The sequence below is a fragment of the Gambusia affinis genome, linkage group LG09 (assembly GCF_019740435.1).
Source record: "Gambusia affinis linkage group LG09, SWU_Gaff_1.0, whole genome shotgun sequence".
Taxonomy (NCBI): Eukaryota; Metazoa; Chordata; class Actinopteri; order Cyprinodontiformes; family Poeciliidae; genus Gambusia; species Gambusia affinis.
Window position 1 is genome coordinate 18,266,498 of NC_057876.1, and position 23,991 is coordinate 18,290,488.

At 39.3% G+C, this 23,991-nt stretch overlaps 1 protein-coding gene across 4 annotated transcripts in view; it reads left to right on the forward strand.

Moving 5' to 3' along the window:
* LOC122837344 (protocadherin-1-like) overlaps positions 1–23,356 on the forward strand; it is a 184,111-nt gene extending 160,755 nt beyond the window's left edge. For all 4 annotated transcript variants that reach the window (XM_044127640.1, XM_044127642.1, XM_044127638.1 and 1 more), the window contains one exon: positions 17,275–23,356. In XM_044127640.1, the coding sequence (XP_043983575.1) occupies positions 17,275–17,702 (428 nt within the window). In that variant the 3' untranslated portion in view covers positions 17,703–23,356. The remainder of the gene's footprint in view (positions 1–17,274) is intronic.
* The last annotated feature ends 635 nt before the right edge of the window (positions 23,357–23,991 follow it).

A 23,991-nucleotide genomic window follows, 5' to 3' on the forward strand; every position in this document is an offset into this window, starting at 1 on the left:
GAAGTGATTCATGAAATTCAATATACTATGCAGCTCCAGATTGGACCGTTCAGGCATCTGGTCAAGATGTGTCCTCATAAAGTCCCATTTGGAGGTTTTCCAGGCACATCCAACTGATGATAAGCCTGGAAAGTTCATCCTAAATGCTTTTAGGTATGTAAACATCTTGGGCTGCTAATGCAATTGGTTCCTCTGTTATTCAAGTGTTGCTGGAGTCATCACTTCATCCAATCTTTGTCACGCTCTTATTGAGTTCTGGGTATGGATGGATGGATGGATTTGTGTCTTAGTTTTGCTTTGGTGTGTGGTTGTGTTTGAAACCACAGTTCTCTATTCTGCAACTATCTGCTGAGGCATTTGGTGCTAGTGGATGGGAGGAAATCAGAGTAGGATTTAATTTTCACCAAATGACAACCTTTTACCTTCATTTCAAAAGCAATAGTTTAATCTGGATGCATGTCCACATTCTGACCGGTAACAACAATGAAGTCTAGATGTTATAGATTCATTTAAAGACCCATAAATATTTTAGATTCGTGCCACCTTACGTCCAAATTGGATCACTGCTGAACTTGGTCACCAGATGTGTTTCCTTTTACAAATGTGTGCAAATCTTTGTCTATTTTCTGCTAATGTTAAAAAAAAAAAAAATCTTGTTAACACATTCCAAATCATGGCAGTGACGGATGTAAACTGTTACATGGGATATAAGCATAATTCAGCGACAGCCCTGGTGCTCAGTAGAAACGTCATCATGTTTTTGAGGCTTTGAAGCAAAAAGCCCCTTGTAATTGTGAGCGTCTATATTTGAGGCACTTTGAAGGAAATGTAGTTTGGCAATTTTGCAGAAGAACTATGGATTCAACAATTTTGAACAATACACAACCTTTTCTGACCTGAATGATGCTGTGAGAGCTCTCATGGATGCAGCTCCACATTGAGCGAAGAAAAAATAAATAAAATAAAGAAAAAAATAACATCATCCTCCTAGCACTTTTTTGTTTTTGCCAGTGGTAACATCCAGCTGTTGATCCCATGACTCATGTGATGTAAAAAAAAAAAAAAACCTGTTTCCATTGCAGTTTTCCAAAAGACATCTCTTTTCATACAGCCGAAAAATGTGAGTTTCCTTTAAGCAAATTTCTTTTTGTAATTTCAATTTGCAAAATGTTATGGTACTAAGAGTACTTTCCTGTTCTATCAGCAAACTGAAGACAGTATCCAATTCATTACATTGTGTTATAGGCTGAGATTCCTGTAGCAAAATGTAACATTTGTGTTAATTGACATTAAATACCCCTGACGAAACTCTGTTAAGCTCTAGAGACAAGCAAAAAAAGCATAAGTAAACTTTAAAAAGTAGCCCAGGACCTACTTTATCCACATCTATAAATCTATTTTATGCATTTTTCAGTTTGTCTCTGTACATTTTCACTTTTCTTTGTGTTATATTGTAAAGTACTTTGTCATGTCAGCTCAATGAAGGTCTTGCTCCTAGGAAGCGTTCGTAACTCGGTTACCCAGATTTGTTTCGTGTAGCTCCAGAGTTGCTCCTTTTTCCACCAGCTGCAGCACTGAACCAGTTTCTCCCCGTGAAGTCAAGCTGCTGAGGCAGTTTTCCTCCAGAGAACAACATCAGTGAGCTGCAGCCTGGATTCGCAGTGACTGACTCAACTTCTGTTTGAGGACTTTTCACTTTTAGGTTTCTGAGTAGGGACGACAGAAAGAAAAATCTGCCTTGCTTGATTTCTTTCTTAGGAGGGAAAATGAATGTTCACACTGCAGAGAATGCCTCAAAATCTGATGTCAGTCTCCCTTTTTTCAATTTAAAGAGTCAGATCCCTGAACATGAAAGATACGAGCTATTTTTCTTTCACGTCGAGGAAATTGTTGTGAATCTCCAGAGTCAGCTGAATTTACGAGTAAATAGCAAGAAGTAAAAACTTCTGTTTCTCATTTCCCTCCATTGTGGAAATGGAGGATGCCCTCTTTACCTTCCAGTCTGTCCCATTTCTCCTTCTGTTATATAATATTTGTGCAAAGGTAACGAACAGAAAATAAATAAGTGAGTGCTAATAACCAATTCTGTCCACTCAGTCTTCAGCAGAATGAAATTGCCTCTTCTTGTAGCTCAAATGAGCTCAAATTTCCCCTGAGATGGGGGCGAGCCGATGCACCTAAACACAACACAGTGTTTTTCGACGCGCCTGCCACATGTTGTTCCATGCGGCCAGTCATACGTGTCAGCATCAATCTGTCTGTAGCATCACTGAGCCACGAGAAAGGCATCAATCAGCTGCTGGTACAGTCTCGCTGTCGGATCAAACGGGATACGGATCGGAGCAGAGCCGCTGACAGTCGTCACGCCCAACGTGCAATCAGCTCAGAAAGATAGAAACGATCGGTGAGGAAACATGAAAACCTGCCGCTGAAAAACAGGGAGAAAAGAAACAAGCACTCTGAAAGCTGATGGATATGTCCGTGAAGAGGTGCTGAAGCTTCACTTGGGAATTTATACAGCCGAGATAAAATGTTTACTTCCAGCCTGGTAACAAATGGAGGGTGTAACCGAGGAATAGGTTGTTACTCACAGTGGGCAAGGGGCCTTCTCTCTTCAGACTGGCAACTCTACCAACAACAATTTTCATACTTGCTTTTAAAATTTTATTTGTTCTACTCCAGCATGTCTGGCTGCACCCATTTTTGTTGTGCTTTCAATTCCTGAAACTCTTACATTGTTTTTCCTGTAGACTTTACTTTCCTCTGGATCCACTGTTACCTCGCAGTGGAAGGTCGTATGGGTGGTTGGATTTTTGATTGTCTATCCCTGAACCTGTGAACCTAAAAGGCTTTCCTGGTGAGGACTGACCACTTGACATTTCAGCCCACAGATGTTGGCATATATTAAATGGACTTCATTTCTACTAAGCTTTTCCAGTTTTGTTTTTTGTTTTTTCTTTTTTACATGGCATGCCATCTATTTGCACACACATTTACTCACAACATTGCAGTTGTGCAAGGTGTAGCTCAGTATTTTCTCCAAAGTTCCTTTAAGATCTTGTGGAGCATATAAAACTTATATTTTTCTGTGAACATAGCATAACAGGGAGACCAAGAAGTAAATGCTATGTCTTGAATCTAACATTATTCACAATCTGGAGTGCAAAGGTAGAAAAATGCCAAACGGGCAGCAGTAGAAATGACTTCAGCATAGAAGAAATCTCAACTTTGGTCCTCTCTTCCCAAAGCCATTATTCCAGAAATCTTTTTGTTCATTCAGATGCAGCTTTGTAAATCTAAATTGTGCAGTCACATTAATAATAAAACAGAGACTTTTACTCTTTTAGACCAGCCATATTTCTTTATAGACTTTAATGTTGATATGTAGAAGAATTGCACAGTCTGAATTTTGAGGTACATTTTCTGTAAATCTTTTTTATTGTCAAATCATATACTGAACTTAAAACAGACAAAATCCTTTGCTACAAAACACTGAGCCACTGAGCTCTCTACATAGGAAATATAAGTTGAACAGTTGAAACCATCTGTATTTACATGCTATGTGTAAGTTATTAATATCCCATACCGAAGAGCGGAAATTTACACCTCAAATGGATAACATCTAGTGGTATGCAGGAAATGTAATACATTAATTAAAATATCCTCTGAAAGACTTCTATAAAAAAAGAAAAACATTAGAAAGTCTTTTTTGAAACATTTTAAATTTGTTTAAATTGTGTCCATTGGTTTATTTTACAACTGGGATTGTTTTATGCATAACATGATTACCTCTGAGTAAAACCAGATTTTAGTTTATGTTCTCTGTGACAGAGCCAAAAAACTTTGAGGTCCCGTTAATAAGCCTCAACACCCCCCACCCCTGTACCACCACAGTGCATCCTGGGAAAAGGCCAGCCCAGCTACAGCCGGGGGCCTACGATGCAGTAAATTTATTCACTTTTGTAGGATAATTGAATTTTTCCTTCATAGTGGGCTGATTCCACAGGGGTGGAAGTGTGAGTGTGTGTGTGCTCACACACACACACGTTTTTTTTTTTTCTTTTTCTGTAGACTATTAATAATTGACTGGTTTCTCTGTTCGTGTAGATTCATTTCACCTCGTCGCTAATTCGGTCTTCTCTCAGATGTGATCTGCAGGTTCCTCAGATTTTTCTCTCTCCTTTTCCCGGTTGGTTGATGTTATTTACGGGGGCGGGTCACTCAGTTTGGTTTACTGTCTTGGCTTTGCTGCGTGATGAGCGACTGTGTGAGTTAACTTCAAGAGACAGGCGTAAACAGGAACACTTTAAACCTACAACATTAGGGGCTGTTTGATGCATGGAAAACAGCGCTGACAGCTCTGGAAGTCCATTTTGACAGCTGATTCACAAGAGAGTCACGTCTCTTACTCTCAGTGGGAACATAAAAGGAAAAAAATCTATTTTCTTTTAAACAATTGTGGGCTTTTTACAGTTGTTTTGTGCATCGTTCCTTTCAGATATGATCACATTTCACAGCTCCGCAGCGCGAGCTCTCCCTTTGCATGGATGCTTGATTAATTTTGAGCCCTTTTGCAAAAATAATAATGTATTTCTGTCTGATCAGAGGTGGATTAGTACTGATTAACAGGGGGAAATTGTGTAATTATATGACATGTTGCATACAAAGATTAAAGCAATTTATTAATCATATTCCATTATTATAGAACAGCTTTAGAAATACAATTTTGTTTTGAAGCCAGGACGCTTCAAGACAAAATCTGAATTCAGTCAGAATGCAAATCTGTTTAATCAGCTAAAAGACTGATTTGCTCCCAGTATTAAAAAAAATAAATAAATAAAAAAGATAGACTAGATTTCAGTTTTTAAATTGACTGGGTAGGAGAGCATCCACTGATGATTTCCAGTAAAAGTGGAGGTTGGATGTTGATCTAAACAGTGAAGTCATCAAACAGATATGTTTGAGACATCAGATACCTCACAGGCACTACTTTTATTCAGATTGCAGTTTATATGCAAATAGACTTTTTAATTGACACAGTTTTTAAGCCATATTGTAGATGTGTTGTTATTTGTGAACAATGACCAAGTTGGTGCAGCTTAGACCAAAGTTTTACTCAGCCAGAGGGTCTTAGCTGTTGAAGTAATCACTCTAGAGAAGATTTGAAACTATCTAAACTAACAAAATTAAATATTTTCTATCTGTGAAAAATCTTTCCCACTGTAGAATGATGGTTTTCACGTTGTTTTAAAATAGTTTTAAAGCAATTACTGCATTGAAGAGCACTTTCAGTTGCTTGTTTAAGGTCATGGTTGATGTCTTTTTTTTTTTTTTTTGCCTTGCCGTTGCATTAACACAAACTGCAAAAACTGATTTCTGAAACCTTCATCTTTTTATTATATTTTTTTTTTGTCTCCAAACCCTGGAGATTGCTGTGTTTACACATTTACCTCCAGCAATATTTTATCAAGTTTTCACCTGCATTCTCATTCATAAAAGAAAAGCCTATCCCTGTCTTACCCTCCTGGATGCAGCCAGATCTATGTCAGATGGGACAAAATAAACCCACTACTAATTAAATTTTGCCGCGATTGGGCTGATTATATAAATTAAAATAAAATATTAGGGGAAAAAAAAAAAAAAAAAAAAACTTATCCAGTGGTTAGAAAGGTGGGTGATTTATCTAGGAAGATAGCAAAAAGGAGACCTTAATAAATCAGCAGTTATTTTCTGACAGAGAATTATCATAAAAAGATAAAACTGAGACCCATTTACTGTAGTTGAGAAAAGGCCAGCGCAGGTTTTCTCTTTAAACAGATGCAGATGTGATGCGGCCTGGAGAAAGTTTGTATATTCAGGTCAGTTTGTGCATTCAAAGCAAATACAAACCATGTTCCTCTGCATCTTTAATGACCTCTCTCTTTGCTTCACTCAGTGATCCTCCCTCTCTTCTTGCTCTCAGCTGGGTGAAGTGGTCAAATATTTATGGCCGGCAGAAGCTGCTGTGTTATTGTACTTGATTTAGCTTCAGGCACTTTTCATTGCATTCGCTTTCTCTTCTTTTTTTGGGCAACGCTTTCAAAACACAAAACGCTGCAAATCAAAACACTGGTTATTCTGTGAGCTCACCCTGAAGATTTTTTTTGTTTTAAACTCTTTCCATGAAATGTTACAGATTTGTGGACTGTTTATTAATCAAAAAGAGAAAAGAAAAAAAGGTGTTTTTTTTTTCTTCTTCTTCTTCTCTAGAGGTGTCAACACTATTGCATTGTGCTCGGCTTCTGGTAAAACATCAACACTGGATTATCAGTTCTGTTTCAGTTACCAAGCTTCCCAGGGTGATGCAGTGTTTAGGGTTTTGGCTAAATGTGTTGATATTCATGAATGGTAAAATATTCCCATACCAAAACAGTCATAAAACATAAATTACAAGATTTCATCACTCACTTTAAACTTTTTGGGTAATAGTATGTGACATTAGATTTGCAGCATCACAAGATTTAGTCCCATTCAGAGGGTTGTTACAGAATATTTGTTAACACTCAGCTTCTGTAAATATACCTGATGATCCAAGGATAAAGCTGTGGAGAAAAAGTCAGGGTTAAAGCAATATATGGAGTTTAAAGTTGTACATCATTAGGCACTGATAAATCCTTCCTTCATGGAAAAGTGTGATTAACATGTTAGGAGGTAGACTGCTGATCAGTCCATCATTTGGTAGAAGAGAACTCTTCAACCAAAGAGAACTCTTCAACCTAAGCTCAATTCTGTCAAAGAATCTGTTGACAGGCCAACTTGTAGTTGTGCACTCCACACACACTTCACACTGGTTGTAGGAGTGGCAAAAAGAAAGTAACTACTGAAAGGAAAAGAGAGTACTCTGGTGGTCTAAGTGGTGGACAATACTGCAAAAACATCCTCAATAAACAACCATCTGAAGAAAAAACAAAACAAAACAATGTGCTAGCAGTTTTATGCTGCTGGGATGCTTTTTGTCAGTGAGGTTGAAAATGATGATCAAGTATAGAGGAAATGAGGAAAAACCCTACAAGAGGATGCAGAAGACTTGAACCTGCACCATAAAACAGGATAACAAAATTTAAAAATGCTGTTTGAGCAACACTGGAATGATTCACATCAAAGCATTTCCATGTACTCATGCTATTTTGCAAATCTATGAAAGGCTTGCATCATTTTTTTACTTCACAATTATGCAGCTAATGTGTGTTGATCTAACTGATCAACCCCAACAAACATCAAAGTTTGTGGTGGTATCATTATAAAATAAAGAAATATAGAAGGTACTTTGATATGTATCTAATAAAGCACAAAGATGTTTATTGATTTTCAGTTATCATCCTCTGTTAGAAAAAGGAATGATCATCCTCTTTAGTTCTTTGCATGGTTTCTCATTGAACATCCTCAGTACCTGAGCTGATACGGATTTCTGCAGGAACTAAGGAAATCTGATCAAACTTTTAGGTTAAAACCTGAACAAAGACGCTGATTGTGCAAGAACTAAACTGTCCCTCAAACCATCTCCATCAGGCTGTACAACTACAAGTTTTAAAATTTGATAAAGAATGAGGAAATCGAGAAAATCTTAAATTCAGGAGAGTTTGTTTGAAAATTCTAAACTTGTTTTATTTTGCAAGACGATATGTTTTTGATATTACTGGAAATGTATATATTTATTTTTGGGGATTAGAGAAAGGTAAATATATCAGCTGAAGAGAAGAACAGAGGAAGACTTTTCTTTTCATTTGTACTGCAGGTGCGTTTCGGAATTGAAGCAGGAAATGGACTTATACCTTGCAGGGAGCAGAGAAGTCTGTCTGATAGGGGGAAGAGTCATTTTAAACATGTCTTTCAATCCGTTCATGTCACAAAGGAGGACATAAAGAGAAAACCCTGCGGAGCTGAAACAAAAAAAAGGACGACCCAGAAAGCAAAGAGAAAGCACAACATCTTTTCTTGCACTTTTTAAGCCTGTTTGTTTTCTGTTCTGCCTTCAGAGGGAGTCAGGGGTGAATTAATTTTGGATTTGGAAAACAAGGGAGGGGGTGGAGTGGTTGTCTGTCTAATAACCTTTCTGCATGAGGCATGGAAGGAGGGGTGGACTTCTGAAAGCATCAAATGTTAATGTTTGAACAAAAAAAAAGATTTTCATCTTTGCTGCTCTCTCCTGCTAATTAGTGAAAGAACGGCTGACATTTAAATATCTAATATCCTCCTTTTTCTTTCCCTCCATCTCTGAGATAAATCTGTGCCTCCTTTTCCTTCATTTTCTGCCAAAACCTTCTTCCCCCCCCAATTTTTCTGTCTATTTTTTCTCCACTTTCATCTCCCCTCACCTCCCAGCCACCGCTGCATCAACCCCCACCCCCCTCGCTCTTCGTCCTCATTCCCAGCTCTGTGTCGATTAATTAATTGCCGGCTAATTTAATTTCTCAAAAAGTAATAACTTGTTTAAGCATGAATAAAGACTGACAAGGCAAAGTTCTAATCTGCCCAAAGTTTAATTAGAGCCGGCAAGGTTTCCGCATGGAGCCAGACTGGGGGGTCAGAGAGAGGGAAGAGATACTGAACCACAAGGAGGGAGGGGAAGAGTGAGGCGGATGGGGGTTGACCAAGCCTCTGGGAATGGATCAGGCCTTTAAGGATGATGAAGTGACAGCTTTTGGTTCGCGCAGCTGTGGAAGTCTAACAATGTATCATTTATCAGTAAAAATTCACAAGAAGAGGACAATAGCTGGCTTTCGATCAAACTGGTACAAGCGCTTGCTCTAGTTCATCTTCTTTAATGTGGTCTTCTGAGATCTATAGGGCCAGAGAAATAGATATGGAGGGCTGCTTTTAGCTCATGGCATTAAATTTGACACATGGTTTAGAGGATTGAAAAAGTGTGGTTTTAAAATAAAAGAAGTTCAAGAAAAAGTCCCAGTTTCCATAAGTGTTTTAAGCATAGACCATCCTGGAGTTTGGCAGAGATTCTCCAGGTATGGACTACAACTGGAGTCAGAGTTTCTAAAGTCAAAACACAGAAGTACTGAGGACATGGGCTACATCTGTTGCTTCCTTGAGTTAGTCATCTCCTAAACTGGCTCTAGAACGAGACCTGGTTAAGAACTGAAAACTCTTTGGTTCCTTAACCTTACGTTCCTTAATGTAAAGGTAAACCTACCTATAAACGCCTATCAACATTGCCGTCTCTGCATTGGATTTGCATTTCTTAAGATAAAATAATATTTGACAAATTTTCACTTATCATGTAAGTTGGCCATTTCCAAAAAATAAGATAAATTTATAGCCCGGGTTTATAGTTGTATCCTGGGAGTAGGTGGTCCAGTTTCAGCTAGCTATAACCTGCCAACAGGCATTACACGCTTCTGCATAGAATTTCATGGCAATGACAGTGAAAGAAACATTTCAACCATTGTCAAAGTGTCAGCTAATGTGTCCATTTGTAAGAGATAAAACACATTATCCTGAGGAGGTTTATGTGACGCCTGTGCTTTTGCTACTATCATTGCATTTTGAGGGAAGGTTGGGAGATGGTTGTAGAAAAGCTTTTTATTCTGATGATTGTAAAATCTTTATGGGAACATGGAGTACAGAACACACTGATATGCCAGGATCACACAGACCTGCTGGGGGAAAGAACACCAAAGACAGGAGCTAGTGTGTGTTGTTCAAGCATCAGTGAACTGAGCCAGTGTGTGTGACACTGAATACAGATTTGGGTTTACAGCAGTCTGTCTCTTACATAAAAAACCCACACACCAACTCTAAATAGAGCTTTAGTATTGTTTTCATGAAAAAGTATCTGCTATGTATGGTGAATAATGTCTTCCAGGAGCAATATCATCTGAATCTAATGATGTTCTGCTGGGAGGATAGTTCAATCCCTCCTAGTTCAGATATGTATTCAAAGTGATGATGAACTGTCAGTGGAAATGTATAGACTGGGAACAAAACATGTAGTCAAAGTAAAGAAAATTTAATGCTGTTTTATGTCTGTCAAGCACTCTTAACACCTTCACAGACCAAACGTCTACAAATCTGGCACCAAACCAATATAACTTTTCTGCCAAGAGGGAAATCATTAAATCTAATGTTAGCCATTCAATGAGTCTGCATTCTTTGAACAGAAAAAAACGACAACCATTCTCTTTCATCTACTCTTCTTAACCCTCTATGTCGGGTAAAAAAAAAGTGATATTGCCAAAGACAAGAATACAGGTACAGTCTCACGCTGCTAAAATGAAACAGTTGTACACAAATTAATTTTCCACTTGACTATGTTTGAATTAAAATCCTGTGACTAAATATAATTTACTTCAGATTATATGGTCTTTGCACATAATGTTGTGGAGTGCCTTGAGATAGCATTATAGTAGTTTGGTACTACATATGCATTGCAAGACGTTATCATATTTGCAAAAGGCTGAGGCTGCCTTGATGCAGTATTTGGTGGGATATTACATCTCATGTATCATGCATGCAAATGCATCAGACCTACAGCCGTTGGTGAACATGCTGACCTAAAGTCTACAAAGGTGACATATTAAAGCAGCTCTTACTAGTCACTATATCCTTATCAAGAAACGGGTTGCAAGGGCATGAGTTTCAGCAGAGATGCTCGGACTTCCCTCTCCCTGTGTCCTGGATCATCCTTTGGGCCTCCAACGTGCCTAGAACACCTCCTGAGGAAGGCGTCCAGCCGGCATCCAGAATAAATGTCTGAGCTATCTTAACTGACTCCTTTCGATGTCGAGGAGTAGCAGCACAAGGAACAAGGACACTTGCAAATGTTGCTGGTTTACTCAGTTGCACTGTGATCACAGTATAACTTGAATATGAGATGTCACCGTCACCGAGGTATGGAACATAACATTAGCCTGGATTAAGAAATTAAGTGGCACGATTTTCACACCCCAGATGGAGTAGCTTGTCAACAAATAAGCAATTTCCCCTTAGGGATGAAGAAAGTATATTCTATTCTCTTCTATTCTACTCTATTCTATTCTATTTAAATCTGTGAGGTGCAGACTCTAGCTTTTCATTTAAGGAAAGTAAATTGTTGTTCATGCTATAAAATATAAATCAGAATGTGTTAACTCACCAAAGCAAACAATAAAAAATATCATCAAATGGCACAAACAAAGAATGAACTGTGCTTGCAAGATAAAAACCAATATATCATGCTCAACTAAACTCAAATCCAGTAATGAGAAGTGCCAGCTCACAAATATTTTGTTATTAATGTTTGGAGGTTAGGACAGATTCTTAATTGTATTATTTCTGTTGTAAAAACAATAAAAAAGAAAAAAAAAAAAGTCTTGCTTATTTTTTCATCCTAACCAAGCCTAACAAACAGCATATTTTAAGACTTGTTAAACCACATAGTTGCTGACAATCATGTCTAATGGCCCCTGCAAATAACTGGGTAAAAATCAAAAGACACTGTTTTCAACTTTATTTGCACATCAAGAATCAAAAGGCCATATATTCTATATTTAGTTTTTCCAGAACATAGTAGTTATAGCCCTCAGGAAATGAGTCTAAGCCACTGAACTTCTAAAAGCGAAGGTGTGTGGGCACTGATTGCAGCAGAGGAAGCTGTAGCGCGTCTTTCTCCTGCATGTCTTTCAGCGTTCAGAGGAGCTACACCTCCTCTCAGTCCTCTATTGTTCCTGTAAGATAAATTGAAGCCATTGTCATAGACAGAGAAAAGGCTTTAATTGAAGGTTTTCCTGTAGAATTTGATGCAACACAGTCTCGCTCTCTCATACATACACACATATATTTATGCAGAAAACCCAGCTTCAAAGTAATTAAACACATTAACACTTCAAGCAGAAGCGAGAGAAGAGAACCTCTCTTTTGTGTACATTCGCTTCCATTTATCACCACGGATTGAGCAGCGAGAGGGGAAGCTTGAGGATTTAGCATATCTCTGCGAATAAAGTGATGGAGCGGAAAAGAGGAGGAAGAAGAGGAGAAGGATGAGAGAGCCAATCCGCCTTGGCTCTTTACTCTAGTCGACAGCGTAAAATGTCAGATACTCATCTGGAAATTATTTCCATTTCATACCACTGACATCTTCCCAAGCGGAGACTCTGAAATCTAATTAGTTTGACCAGAAAATGGTGACCAAGGTAGCGGAGTGTATTATGCACAGAGAGAGAGAGGCCAGCAGGGTGAGTGAGGGTCCCTGAGGTTAACTGCAGCTCAGCAGTATTGATAAGGTGAGTTAAAAAGAAAAAAAAAGAAAAAAAAAACTCTGGAGGGCTACTCCATTTTAAAAAAGACCATACTAATAGTGGCAACCTTGAATTTGGCATTTGAGTTTTGTGAAAGCATCATTGCCAGGTTCGGGTGCTGTGGAGAGTAGGCAAAACTGTAAAGTGTCTTGTCCTCCAGGGGTTACCCCAGAACTTTTAAAACTTCCCAGACTGCAGAGAAGAAAGTTGAAAGCCTTGGCATGGGTGGAGAAGCATAGTTGCTCCTTCAGGGGAACTTTTTAAGCTGATAAGTGTTTTGTGATGTTTGTTGCCCTGGGGAGTTTGGATTGTTAACTGCAGTTGTCATCATCACGCCTACAAACCTAAATGTGCAGTGTAGAGCAAAAATCATTCTGATCTCCAGTCCACCCTGTAGCCAAAACAGCTCTGGGAGGTTGACAAATCTTGTCAATGACGACTTTTAAACATATTATAATCCATCACGTTTTCTCGTTAGCTTGATCTTCCAAATTTCTAAAACAGCCTTTTGTCATCACAAAAAATTCTCTCACAACCCACTTTTCTGTCTGACCACGCTCAAAAAAGGGCCTTTAGAGCCTATAAAACATTAAAAAAAAACATGCACTTTTTCCACTTAAAATTAAGTGACTGAAAACCTGAAACATATCCTGAACATTGAGTCCATGTGAACAGGTTAGTTGGTTCTCTAGAACGTAAAGCAAGAATGAAGACAGAGTGTTTGCAGTTTAGTTTTTGCCCAACTTGGTCAGACAGAGTGGTAGAGTGCCTACACTGCTGATGAAGGGAATGTAGTCAGAGCATATGAGCATCTCACACAAGTTGAAAATAGCTAGCAGAAACATTCTTGATTTACTTGCACACAGTTTTCCAAATCTGGCTCCAATCTAATTGGAATAAGTTTGAATGGAGCAGTTTAGAAATTGTGTTATCTTGCTCACAAGTGATGGCAGGATGGACAGATGGATGCTATGTCCACAATCATGATGGTTCTTCAACCCTTGTGTATGAGAGTGAGATATAGATTTGACTAGAGGAGCAAACAAAGAACAATCTGGGAGGCAAGAGGCATTCATATGGATCCAGCCAGGACCTTTTAGCTTACATGACCCTACCACAGATAAGTAGAACTGCATGAGTGAATGGAAAGACTGATTGGACAAAATATTATCACAATGACATTATTTGTAAGAGAGTAAACATTCTGTGGAAAATACAAAAGCAGAACACCAGGTTCAGACTTAATGGACTGACCACAGTAAACTCCCTTTTTATTCTCAATACAATTTACCGATGCAAATGTCTTCAAAGATACAAATTAGTTTGGAGCAGATTTGTTGTGAGCTATGTAAAAAAAAATAATAATCTGTATATATATATGTACATATATACTGTATATATATATATATATATATATATATATATATATATATATATATATATATATATATATATATATATATATATAATGGTGCACACCTTTTCAATAATATCAGTTTTAAACTGGGCAGAATATCAAGTTTTTTTCAAGTAAACAGGTTCAAGTCCAATTTACGTCTCAAATCATTGGTGTAAAACTCCAAGCCAATTCACAAGTATCATTTTTCAAGTCAAGTCTAAAGCCATAATAACAATACTGAAGTCTGATTTGACTCAAGTCATGTGAATTGAGTTAATGCAGGCAACTTGTGCATACTATAATTGTGTGATGTCTAAATTTACAGACGTGGACTTGTTGGTTCAGAACAGTGGGACCATATGTTAAAAATGTGGTGCCTGTGTGTTAATTACAGTTGACTTGTCTCTCTGTAAATAATCTAAATGCTTTGGCAAAATTTTGAGCTGATAAAAATGTAACCAAGACCTACATTCTGTTCCTCATAATCCCACTCCAAGCTGTGATGTCCCTGTACTCTATATTTTTCTATGCCGAACAGCACAAATAGAGACTTGATAAATGCCAGACATTAATCTGAAACGCCCAGCACTAGTTTTTTGGCAGGAACAACCTTGAGATAATTTGACTACTTTCAGAGCTTCAGGGGTTGTTGAGCCAAAAAATATTTGAAGTGTCCCTAAGAGAACGAGACCACAAATATAAAAGGCGTCATATACTCGGAAGAACACTGTTATGCTGAACATTTAGCTTTGGTGAGGGTCAAAGATAATCTCCAAAATCCCAAGTGACCTCTCATATGTAAAATAAAGCCAACTTTGATTTCTGTGCCGTACTGAAAATCCTCTTTGGCCATTTCTTTGAAGACTTGTCCCAGTGTGGTGTACTTCCATAATTTAACATGAAGCTGATGGGAATTCCTCAGTTAGAAAATTAACAGCTGCCACTCTACAAAGGCAGGATAACATACTTTAAAGTAGTTTAAGCCCATTAAGTTAAATTCTGAATTTAATTCAGAGGCAATAAAGGAACAATAATAAGCTGACAACAGCCGAGTCAGCGGAATCTAATCAGTTTACGTGAAATCCACTGCAGTTGATGCAGAATGCCCAAGCAGTGCTACAGAAAGACCAGTATTGATCTCTCATAGTGACTCCGGCCCACACTGCCCAAACCCTTCCCTACTATCAGGCATTAGAATCAGCTTTATCTAAGGTTGTGATCAGTTAGTTCTTGTGTTTAATTAAGAGAAACACGACCACTATTGGACTAGTCTTTGATTAAATCAACACATCCCTGTGTTGCAGTTTCAAACACTCGAGCACATCAGATTTTACACATTCACATCAGTTGGTGGAGGAACACAATATATGGCAAAAGAAGTCAGAAGGTTAGTGATAGGATATAGATAAGTCTAAACAGTGTTGCAGTGCTCGAGACCGGTCTTGGTCTCGGACTTGACCGCATTTGGTCTCAGTCTTGTCTCGGTCTTGGGCGCCAGTCAAGACCGCAACTGTGGAAATATTACTAAACTTATAGCATACTGTCCAGTTTATTTGTTAACATGTATGTTTTCACTGGATGGGAAACGCACCGATTAAAATCCAAGCAATAACGTGTTTCTGTTACTCCAATACCCCCTGCCCACCCTTTACTCGCACGCAACGCTCCAAGACATACACAGTGGTTTTCTTTGAGCGGCAGAAGAAGTCTGTCTAATCGTCAATCGTCACTGCATAAATCATAAGAAATCTGATGGCGACAGCTAATTCAGCAACGCTTCGGTTTCACAGACGATTTGGACTATGTCTAACTTTTTTCGTCACTTAGAAAAGAAGCTCAAAGAAAGGTAAGCTTTGTTGACGTGATGTTAGCAAAGCTAGCTGTACAGAGACACATAAGCATTTGTGATGAAAATAAAAAGTCACTCACTGTGCTGAATTATGGACCTTACCAAAGGGGCCGCTTTTCATTGGCTGATGCCCATCCTACGTGGTCATGTGGGTGGCCGTCTCACAAACGCATGCTTCCTGTTAGCTAAAAATGAACTTCTCTTTACTAAGAAGATCCATTCTCCCATTGATGAGCTGCTGAAGATATTTGAGAACAGGACCAATATTTGTTTGATTTGAGGTTGCACACATGTGAAGAACTGATTCTGGAAGTGGTGCAACAGCCTCTAAAAGTTACAAACCCGGGTTTTTCCCGCAGGATACGGTCCTGCTGAACCCACCTGTTGCTGGGTTACATCTGGTCCTCTCAGAATTGCGTGTGACTCATGCTGACATGACATTCAGAGGCTGAGCACCTATTAAGCAGGCGCACTGAACTAAGCAGTCGCTCGCACATGACTTAACAGTTTCTGCAAGCAACTTGTTTTTGCATGGGAAGTGCTTAAAAGCCCAAATCTGAGCCAGCAGCAGCCGTGAGAATGAAGGGAGGGGAGTGTCGGCCACTCACCACTCCCCTGGATTAGAACGGACATGTCAACCGGCAAACAGACAGAAAAGCCGACTGTAGCTCCTTTAGCAAAATCTAGGCAATGAATGTCAATTATACATGAAGCGGCCGGTATTTTGAGAAATCAGCAGCATTCCCCAAGCGGACCAGCACTCCCTCCTGCCTCCTCTCTGCACCCACTTCCCATTCCTTCACCATGCAAGTATCTAGCCTGGAGTATCAAAGAATGATCTAATGTCACGCACAGAAGAAAGGTTACTCTCTGCATACGCATTGATATTTCTGCTTCCATCTCTGACCTTTTTCTGTTCTGAGCTGTGATGTTTTTTTTTAATGCAAACTTAGCCTAGCTGTCTGTCACTTTCTGTCTGCCTAAGGGATTCCTAAAGCTCAGGAAATAAGAATAAAAAAACGTGTAAACTGGAGAATTCAGTTTAAAGTTTAAAATATACAACACTGTAAAAACAAATCAAACCATAATCAGTTTTTGTACTGTTGTTGTTTTTTTTACATTAATTAGTTTCCTGAGTAACATTATTAACATTGCATTAAACCTGAGGTTGTTTGCCTTCTGAAACAGGCAGGTGATCCTGTTTCATGCTCAGCAGCCAGTTTCACAAGGTCTCCATCTCTGAGCATTAAATGAAACAACATTCCTGGCACTTTATGAACTATTAGTGACATGAAAAACAACCATGAATTTAGCTGATTTCCTTCAAACGGTTTGAGCTTAGTGTGGAAAAAGGATAATATTTTCATCAGTGCTCTCACCAACATTGAACTTTGAAAGTGTCCTTATCTTTGTTTATACACAGAAGAAACATTTATTGCACATTTTCTTGCAAAACGTAAAAGGCCAACATTCATGACTAGGAAGAAGGGTCTGTTTTCTGTCAAGCAGTAGGTTAAAAAAAATATTTTGAATATTGCTAAAACTATCACTATGCCTTGATAGTATATGAGCAATATAATTTGGGTGCTCTCGGATCCTACCACCAGTGCAGTGGTAACACTGCAGTACGTTTACAATCCGTTTCTTCTTGTTCAGCATACACACATACAAGCTTCATCTCCATCTCATGCAACCACTGTTTGCCAAATTTTCTAAGTAGCTCATCCTTATACCGCTCTCTTTTTTGTGTCTTACTGCAGACCTCAGGCCCCTTCCAGACGTGGCAATGACCGGTAATTGCACACGTGAGTGCACCGAGTTTGGCCACTCTGACTCCTGCTGGATGCCTGGCCAGCCTTCCCCCAACCGTAAGGTCTCCAAGAATGCCCCCAAGCTCTCCACCTTCGTGCCTTACCAGGAAATGGACGGACAGGAGCACCAGATGGCCAACGGCAGCCCAAAGCCCATGGTGACGGAGGAACGTGGGACGGGTGGTGGCGCTGGTGGCAGCAGCTCCAAAGTGGCCAGCATGAGGTTCATGACCCCTTACAGCAGTGCCTACCCTGGGAGCGGAGACTCATCTGGCAAAGACTGTGGCCTCGAGGAGATCCCACTGAGCCAGGCAGCGGAGTACCACTCTGCCACCACCCCCACTGGCCAGACCTCCAAGAGAGAGATCTACCTGTGAGGGTCAAGCTCTCAACTTAAAATCCCCAATGATCCACGATGCCGCTCACCGCCTCACCTCCCACCTCCTCACAGCCACCCCCTGTGCCTACAACTCGCTGTGCCGCAGCACAACTCACCCTTCTTCCTTTTTACAACTGCATCACCGAACAAGGCTTTAGAACACCCCTGCCCCGTCTTACTGCCGCCACCGCTGACACTCCCCTCTAGAAACCAATCAAATGTAAGAATAGACAAATGAAAATGGAAGAAAATTCAGTTTTAGCTGCTGTGGACGGAATGTAAACAATGCCACATAGTTGTGATGATTTCATGGGAAACTATTTAGCTCTTCACGTATTTGAGTTAAATTTTTGTGTGTGGCATTACTCGTTGTTGCTTTGTCGGAACAGAAAAAGAACAAGAACTTCATGGGGGGCTAGGGAAGAACTTCTTGTAAATCCTACTTAAGTATACTGTGTAATCTTATCTATCCTCAACTTTTTTATTTCATTTACTTTGTCTTTGTTGACTTCGGAGGCCGTAGGAATCACATTTTTTAGTCAAGTTGAATTCAATCAACGGAAACAGCGCATTGAAAAGACGTTTGCAGAAACGCAGCTGTTTCACAATCACCGGAGTTGTATCTTAGTTTTTCTGCAGAACAGATCCTTTTTTTCAGTGTACAGAGCTGTAAATATTACAAACAGTGACAGAGGAAACTGCTGTGGCTCTCAGTGTGGATCTGTGGCTGTTGTGCTGTCTGCAGATCTTCACGTATTGTCCCTTTGATGGACTGAAAATCTGGGCACACACAGGGTAACAACATCGCAGCATTCAGTGTCACACTGCAGGAATCTGGACTCTTGAGCATCACCGACGGTGCCAAGTTACAACCACAAGACTTTTTGTTGTTTGAGTGTTTCAGTTTTTTTGTTTGTTTTTTTTTTTATCTCTGCAGCTTCTCAACACTGCTTCTGTGGGGAAGTACATCTTTTTTTTATCATAAGGAAGCTGACTGAGAGGATTATAACCTCATGTTGTTCTCAGTAGTTGACCAAATTTGATAATTGTTATAATGGACTTGTTTAACAGTTAAATATAAATACACAATCTTCAACATGTGTTACATTCCCATTTTATGTTTACTGATGAGAACCAAAAAAGGTTTTGTGGTAGAAAGTTCTGTTTCCATCAAAACACAATGTTCATGTTTTAGAAGAAAGAACAACAATACAGAAATTGTAAAAATAATTACAGCCTTCTTTGGTTCTATGGGTTTTATGCTTGAGGATGTATTAAAAATAATCTGGTCTTTATAGGTTCTAAAATTATTTAAATCTAAACCTCGAATTAAGGAATACCCACAACAAACTTCACATTATTTGTAATTTTCAAAAATAAAACAAAATAATGTCAAATACACTGCCTGGCCAAAAAAAAAGTCGCCACCAAAAAATGGTCACACTCTCTAATATTTTGTTGGGCCGCCTTTAGCTTTGATTACAGCCCGCATTCGCTGTGGCATTGTTTCAATAAGCTTCTGCAGTGTCACAAGATTTATTTCCATCCAGTGTTGCATTAATTTTTCACCAAGATCTTGTATTGATGATGGGAGAGTCTGACCACTGCGCAAAGCCTTCTCCAGCACATCCCAAAGATTCTCAATGGGGTTAAGGTCTGGACTCTGTGGTGGCCAATCCATGTGTGAAAAAGATGTCTCATGCTCCCTGAACCACTCTTTCACAATTTGAGCCCGATGAATCCTGGCATTGTCATCTTGGAATATGCCCGTTCCATTTGGGAAGACAAAATCCATTGATGGAATAACCTGGTCATTCAGTATATTCAGGTAGTCAGCTGACCTCATTCTTTGGGCACACAATGTTGCTGAACCTAAACCTGACCAACTGCAGCAACCCCAGATCATAGCACTGCCCCCACAGGCTTGTACAGTAGGCACTAGGCATGATGGGTGCATCACTTCACCAGCCTCTCTTCTTACCCTGATGCACCCATCACTCTGGAACAGGGTAAATCTGGACTCATCAGACCACATGACCCTCTTCCATTCCTCCAGAGTCCAATCTTTATGCTCCCTAGCAAACTGAAGCCTTTTTTTCTGGTTAGCCTTACTGATTAGAGGTTTTCTTACGGCTACACAGCTGTTCAATCCCAACCCCTTGAGTTCCCTTCGCATTGTGCGTGTGGAAATGCTTTGGCGTTCACAATTAAACATATTCTTGAGTTCTACTGTTGTTTTTCTTCGATTTGATTTGACCAAACGTTTAAGTAATCGTCGATCACGATCATTCAGAATTTTTTTCCGACCACATTTCTTCCTGGAAGATGATGGTTCCCCACCTTCCTTCCAGTTTTTAATGATGCGTTGGACAGTTCGTAACCCAGTGCTAGTAGTTTCTGCAATCTCCTTAGATGTTTTCTCTGCTTGATGCATGCCAATGATTTGACCCTTCTTAAACAGACTAACGTCTTTTCCACGACCACAGGATGTGTTTTTTGCCATGGTTGTTTAAGAAATGAGGAGTTACTCATTGCATCAGCTGGGGTTAAATAACTTGTTGCCAGCTGAAAGATAATCGCCCATGCAGTACTTATCCAATAGGAGGCTTGTACCAATTTGCTTAGTTAAATCCAGGTGGCGACTTTTATTTTGGCCAGGCAGTGTATAAACACCATACAGCTAAATACACCATCAGTGTGGGGTTTAATCTTGGAAAGCAGAAACAAGCTGCTGCTTGTGAGATGCTCCTAAAACACTAGTAGTTTGCTGTCATGATATGTGCATGTTTTAATGCCAGGCCAAGTCAGAAAGACAACATTAGTGATCTCAGAGAAGCAATTGTTGCTCAATATCAGTCTGGGAAGGGTAATATGATAACTTAATAGGAATTTGAAATCCATCCTTCTACCGAGCTAGAGGAATTTTATTCTGTAATTGAAAGAATTTACTTCCACGATACTGATGGAGTATTGACAAAAGGTGTACATTGGTTTTAGCTATGCTGTGTTATTCTCAGTAGATTAGTAGGCTTTTTATGCAGAAAATTCTTCCCAGTTCTCATATATTTTGATTTTCTCAAGGTATAAAATTCCTAAATGGAAGCCATTTGTGGTTAAACCCAACTTTATTACAAGTGAACTACAGGAAATATGCTGGGTCTCGGTATTTTCTTCATTTCTCATAACTATAACTAAAAGTTGAAATGTTCCATTGTAAAAGAATGAATAAAACAAAAAAAAATCATAAAGGTCCATCCCCTAGGGAGCAGATGTGAAGTTGAAAATCATCACTGCATATACTTTCAGCACAGCATTGGGGTAAAAAAAAAAATTACATAGATTTTCAGTCAAACTTCAATGATGATCAAGTTATGTTCCAATTTTGGTACAAACACAAACAAAAATCACACACAAAAAGAAAAAGCTGAGTATTTATCGGAAAGTCCAGCTGGTCTCAGATGGTTGCGCAAACATCAGTTGTGAAGCTGCTCCTGCAGCTAGAATACGTTAACCACAGTGTTTGTGAAGACTGTTTTGTTTGTTTCTGAAGCAGCTGTTTCCTGTTGATACTGTCCACTGCAGCTTTTCTCACTCCTGAGTGTTTGACTTTAGAGAACGTCTCCCTGCTGTGTTTGTTAACTCGAAAGAAGAGCCCTTGGGTCATTGTCGCCGCTCGTTAGTTTCCGATTCTTTTCCACCTCTGCGTGAGGCCGAGTTGCTCCATGTTTAGCAGGAGTATTTATTAAGCCAGTTTGCTGTGTGAGGTGGGCGGGGGGCAGCTGGGGAATGTGGCAGACAGTTGTTGTCGCGCTCCGGCCACACAGAAATGCAGGATTAATGACATCTGAATGGGCTTTCGTCCACTAACTAACACTCCCACTCCCCCACACATGGAGCTCAGCAGAGAACGTCTAATTACAACCTGAGGCTCTGCATGTCACCAGTGATAATTTGCGTGAGGAAAAGGGAGTTAGTGTGGAGGTTCAGTCATTTCAGGTATTATTCTCAAGGCTGCTGAAAATGATGTGGTTTCACATCATTTTTAAGTGATGGAGACTAGCAGAAGAGGATGAAAAGAGGATATTGATTAGCCTGCTCTCTGAGATAGTTTAGCTTTTTATATTAATTACACTGAGTCTGACTGAGTGCTGACATTTTCAAAGTATACATTTTCTTTTGCAGACAGATAAAATGAAGTACATAAAAACATTTGGGTCTTAGAAAAAACTTAGAGTTTAAAGCTAATGAACATCTAAATTTGCAAATATAAGAAGTCAATTTGCTTCACTTTATACACCTTACCTTAAAGAAAAACACATGATTATTGCTGATTATTGACCTGAGCTGATAATTATTCCACATTGCACAACTGCATACACCTCACGCAGTGTGTCCAACACAAAGGCGGCATTGTTTCTGACTAAAACATGTTAAATTTTTAGACTCATCAAAGTACTTGCTGCATCTCTGTTTATCATATCTACAAGGTGAGAGCAACGTCTTTCTCAACTGAACAGGAGTGTAACTGACTCATTAGTTTGGTTTCTGTGCACTCAGCACTTCCAGCCTTCACGTTCAGAGCACCACACCAAAGCAATATAAACAAGCTGAAAGTCTTTGCAAGTAAACTGATTACAAATTAGGGTCATCAGCTGGGTCAGGCAGGGTTAATGTCTCGTTTCATTAGGCAAACAGCTTGATGGAGCATCTTAGATTGCTTCTCTCTAACTCTGTGTTTTTATCTTCAATGTACAGTCATCCGTTACATATCACACAGCTAATTACTTTGTGTTGTGTTTTATATTTGGTTCAACTTGAGGTAAAGCTCGACGCGTGGGCTCTTCTGCAGTTGTTCTCATGATTCAGCCTCTGAATAAAGTTTGATTTATTCTCGACATATCTGCCCGTTCAGTAAATATGCTCATACAACGACACACATACATCAACAGTCATTCAGCTGCCGCTCAGCCCAACCCGCAGAACAGATTTAGAGCTCATGAGTGCTGCATGCGCCTGCGGTGATTTAACGCCTGAGCTCAACGGTCTGATTGATTATTTACAGGCGTATCGTGGCGGTCCGCCTTCACTCTCTGTCTTCCTGCTCCTCTGCTACGTCCACCGGCTGCTTGGGTGCATGGTCAGAGTCCCGGTTGGCCTGTGTTGTGCTGAGTGCGGTGTGTGGTGTAAGGATGCAGGAAAAGGTCTGGAGGTCTTGTAGCATCAGCTTAGCCTCAACCTTTTGGCACCAATTAACCCTGGAAGAAAACAACAACCCTCTGGTAACCTCTGGCAATCTTTGGTGAACTCTGCAACGTTAGTTTTACGTCAAGAGCAAACAGTGCTTTGGTGTTTGTGCACATACCCACTAAGAGATTAGTTTGCTTTTTATAGACATGAATGGGTTTAAGTTCTTAAAACACTTTTTTAGTACAGATAAACTTAATTAAAGCTTAGATAAAAGATTTGTGCTGGGACTCATTAAGCTCTTCCAAACTGGTGGACTGAGGTTAGTTGCATCCTCTGTGTACATTAGATTTGCATTATTAACAACTCAATCGGTCTGATTGGCATCATCAAAAGGATTGATCCAATCAGTCTTCCTCCTAATTTTTCAATTCATTAGAGATTGGATATAAGTGAGCTAAAACACAATATCATGATGGAAAAAACAGTTCTGTGATGAAGGAAAGCGTTGCTATTTTCGTTCACAGAGAAGATAAATATCATTCCCTAATGTGTCAGTTAAAGCATAGTTTTTTAATTTCTTGTGACAAAAAATACTTACAGTGAAGTTTGCTCATGAAACATCAGTCAGATAAAGCCTAATGTCAAGAAATATTTGTTACAGCTCATGGATTTGGTCAATGTTTGTTTACAGAAAATTGTACAAACACAGCAAAGGCAACAAAGAAGTGCTTCCCATAAAAACAGAAAGCAAGAAAAAACAAATGTCACACACACAAAAAAAAAGTAAAACAAAACTAACATGGAAAAAAATGACCCCAAGTGATCTGAGCTGAGTAGGCCACATAGTGGTCACAATTTTAAGGAACAAGGTAAAAGGCAGTTGTGTTAATTATAATGAGAAAACCAGGGCAAGTTTATTCGTATAGGACATTTAAACAATAGGACAAATCAAAGCCTTTTAGATAAATAAAAAGAATCAATGTCAAACAATCAAAAACACTATTACAATGCAGTGCTGTGATAAAGAAAATAATGACAAGTTGGAATTCAGATTAAAATTAATGATGTTCCAGCCTTTCAAATGTAGCTCTAAACAGATG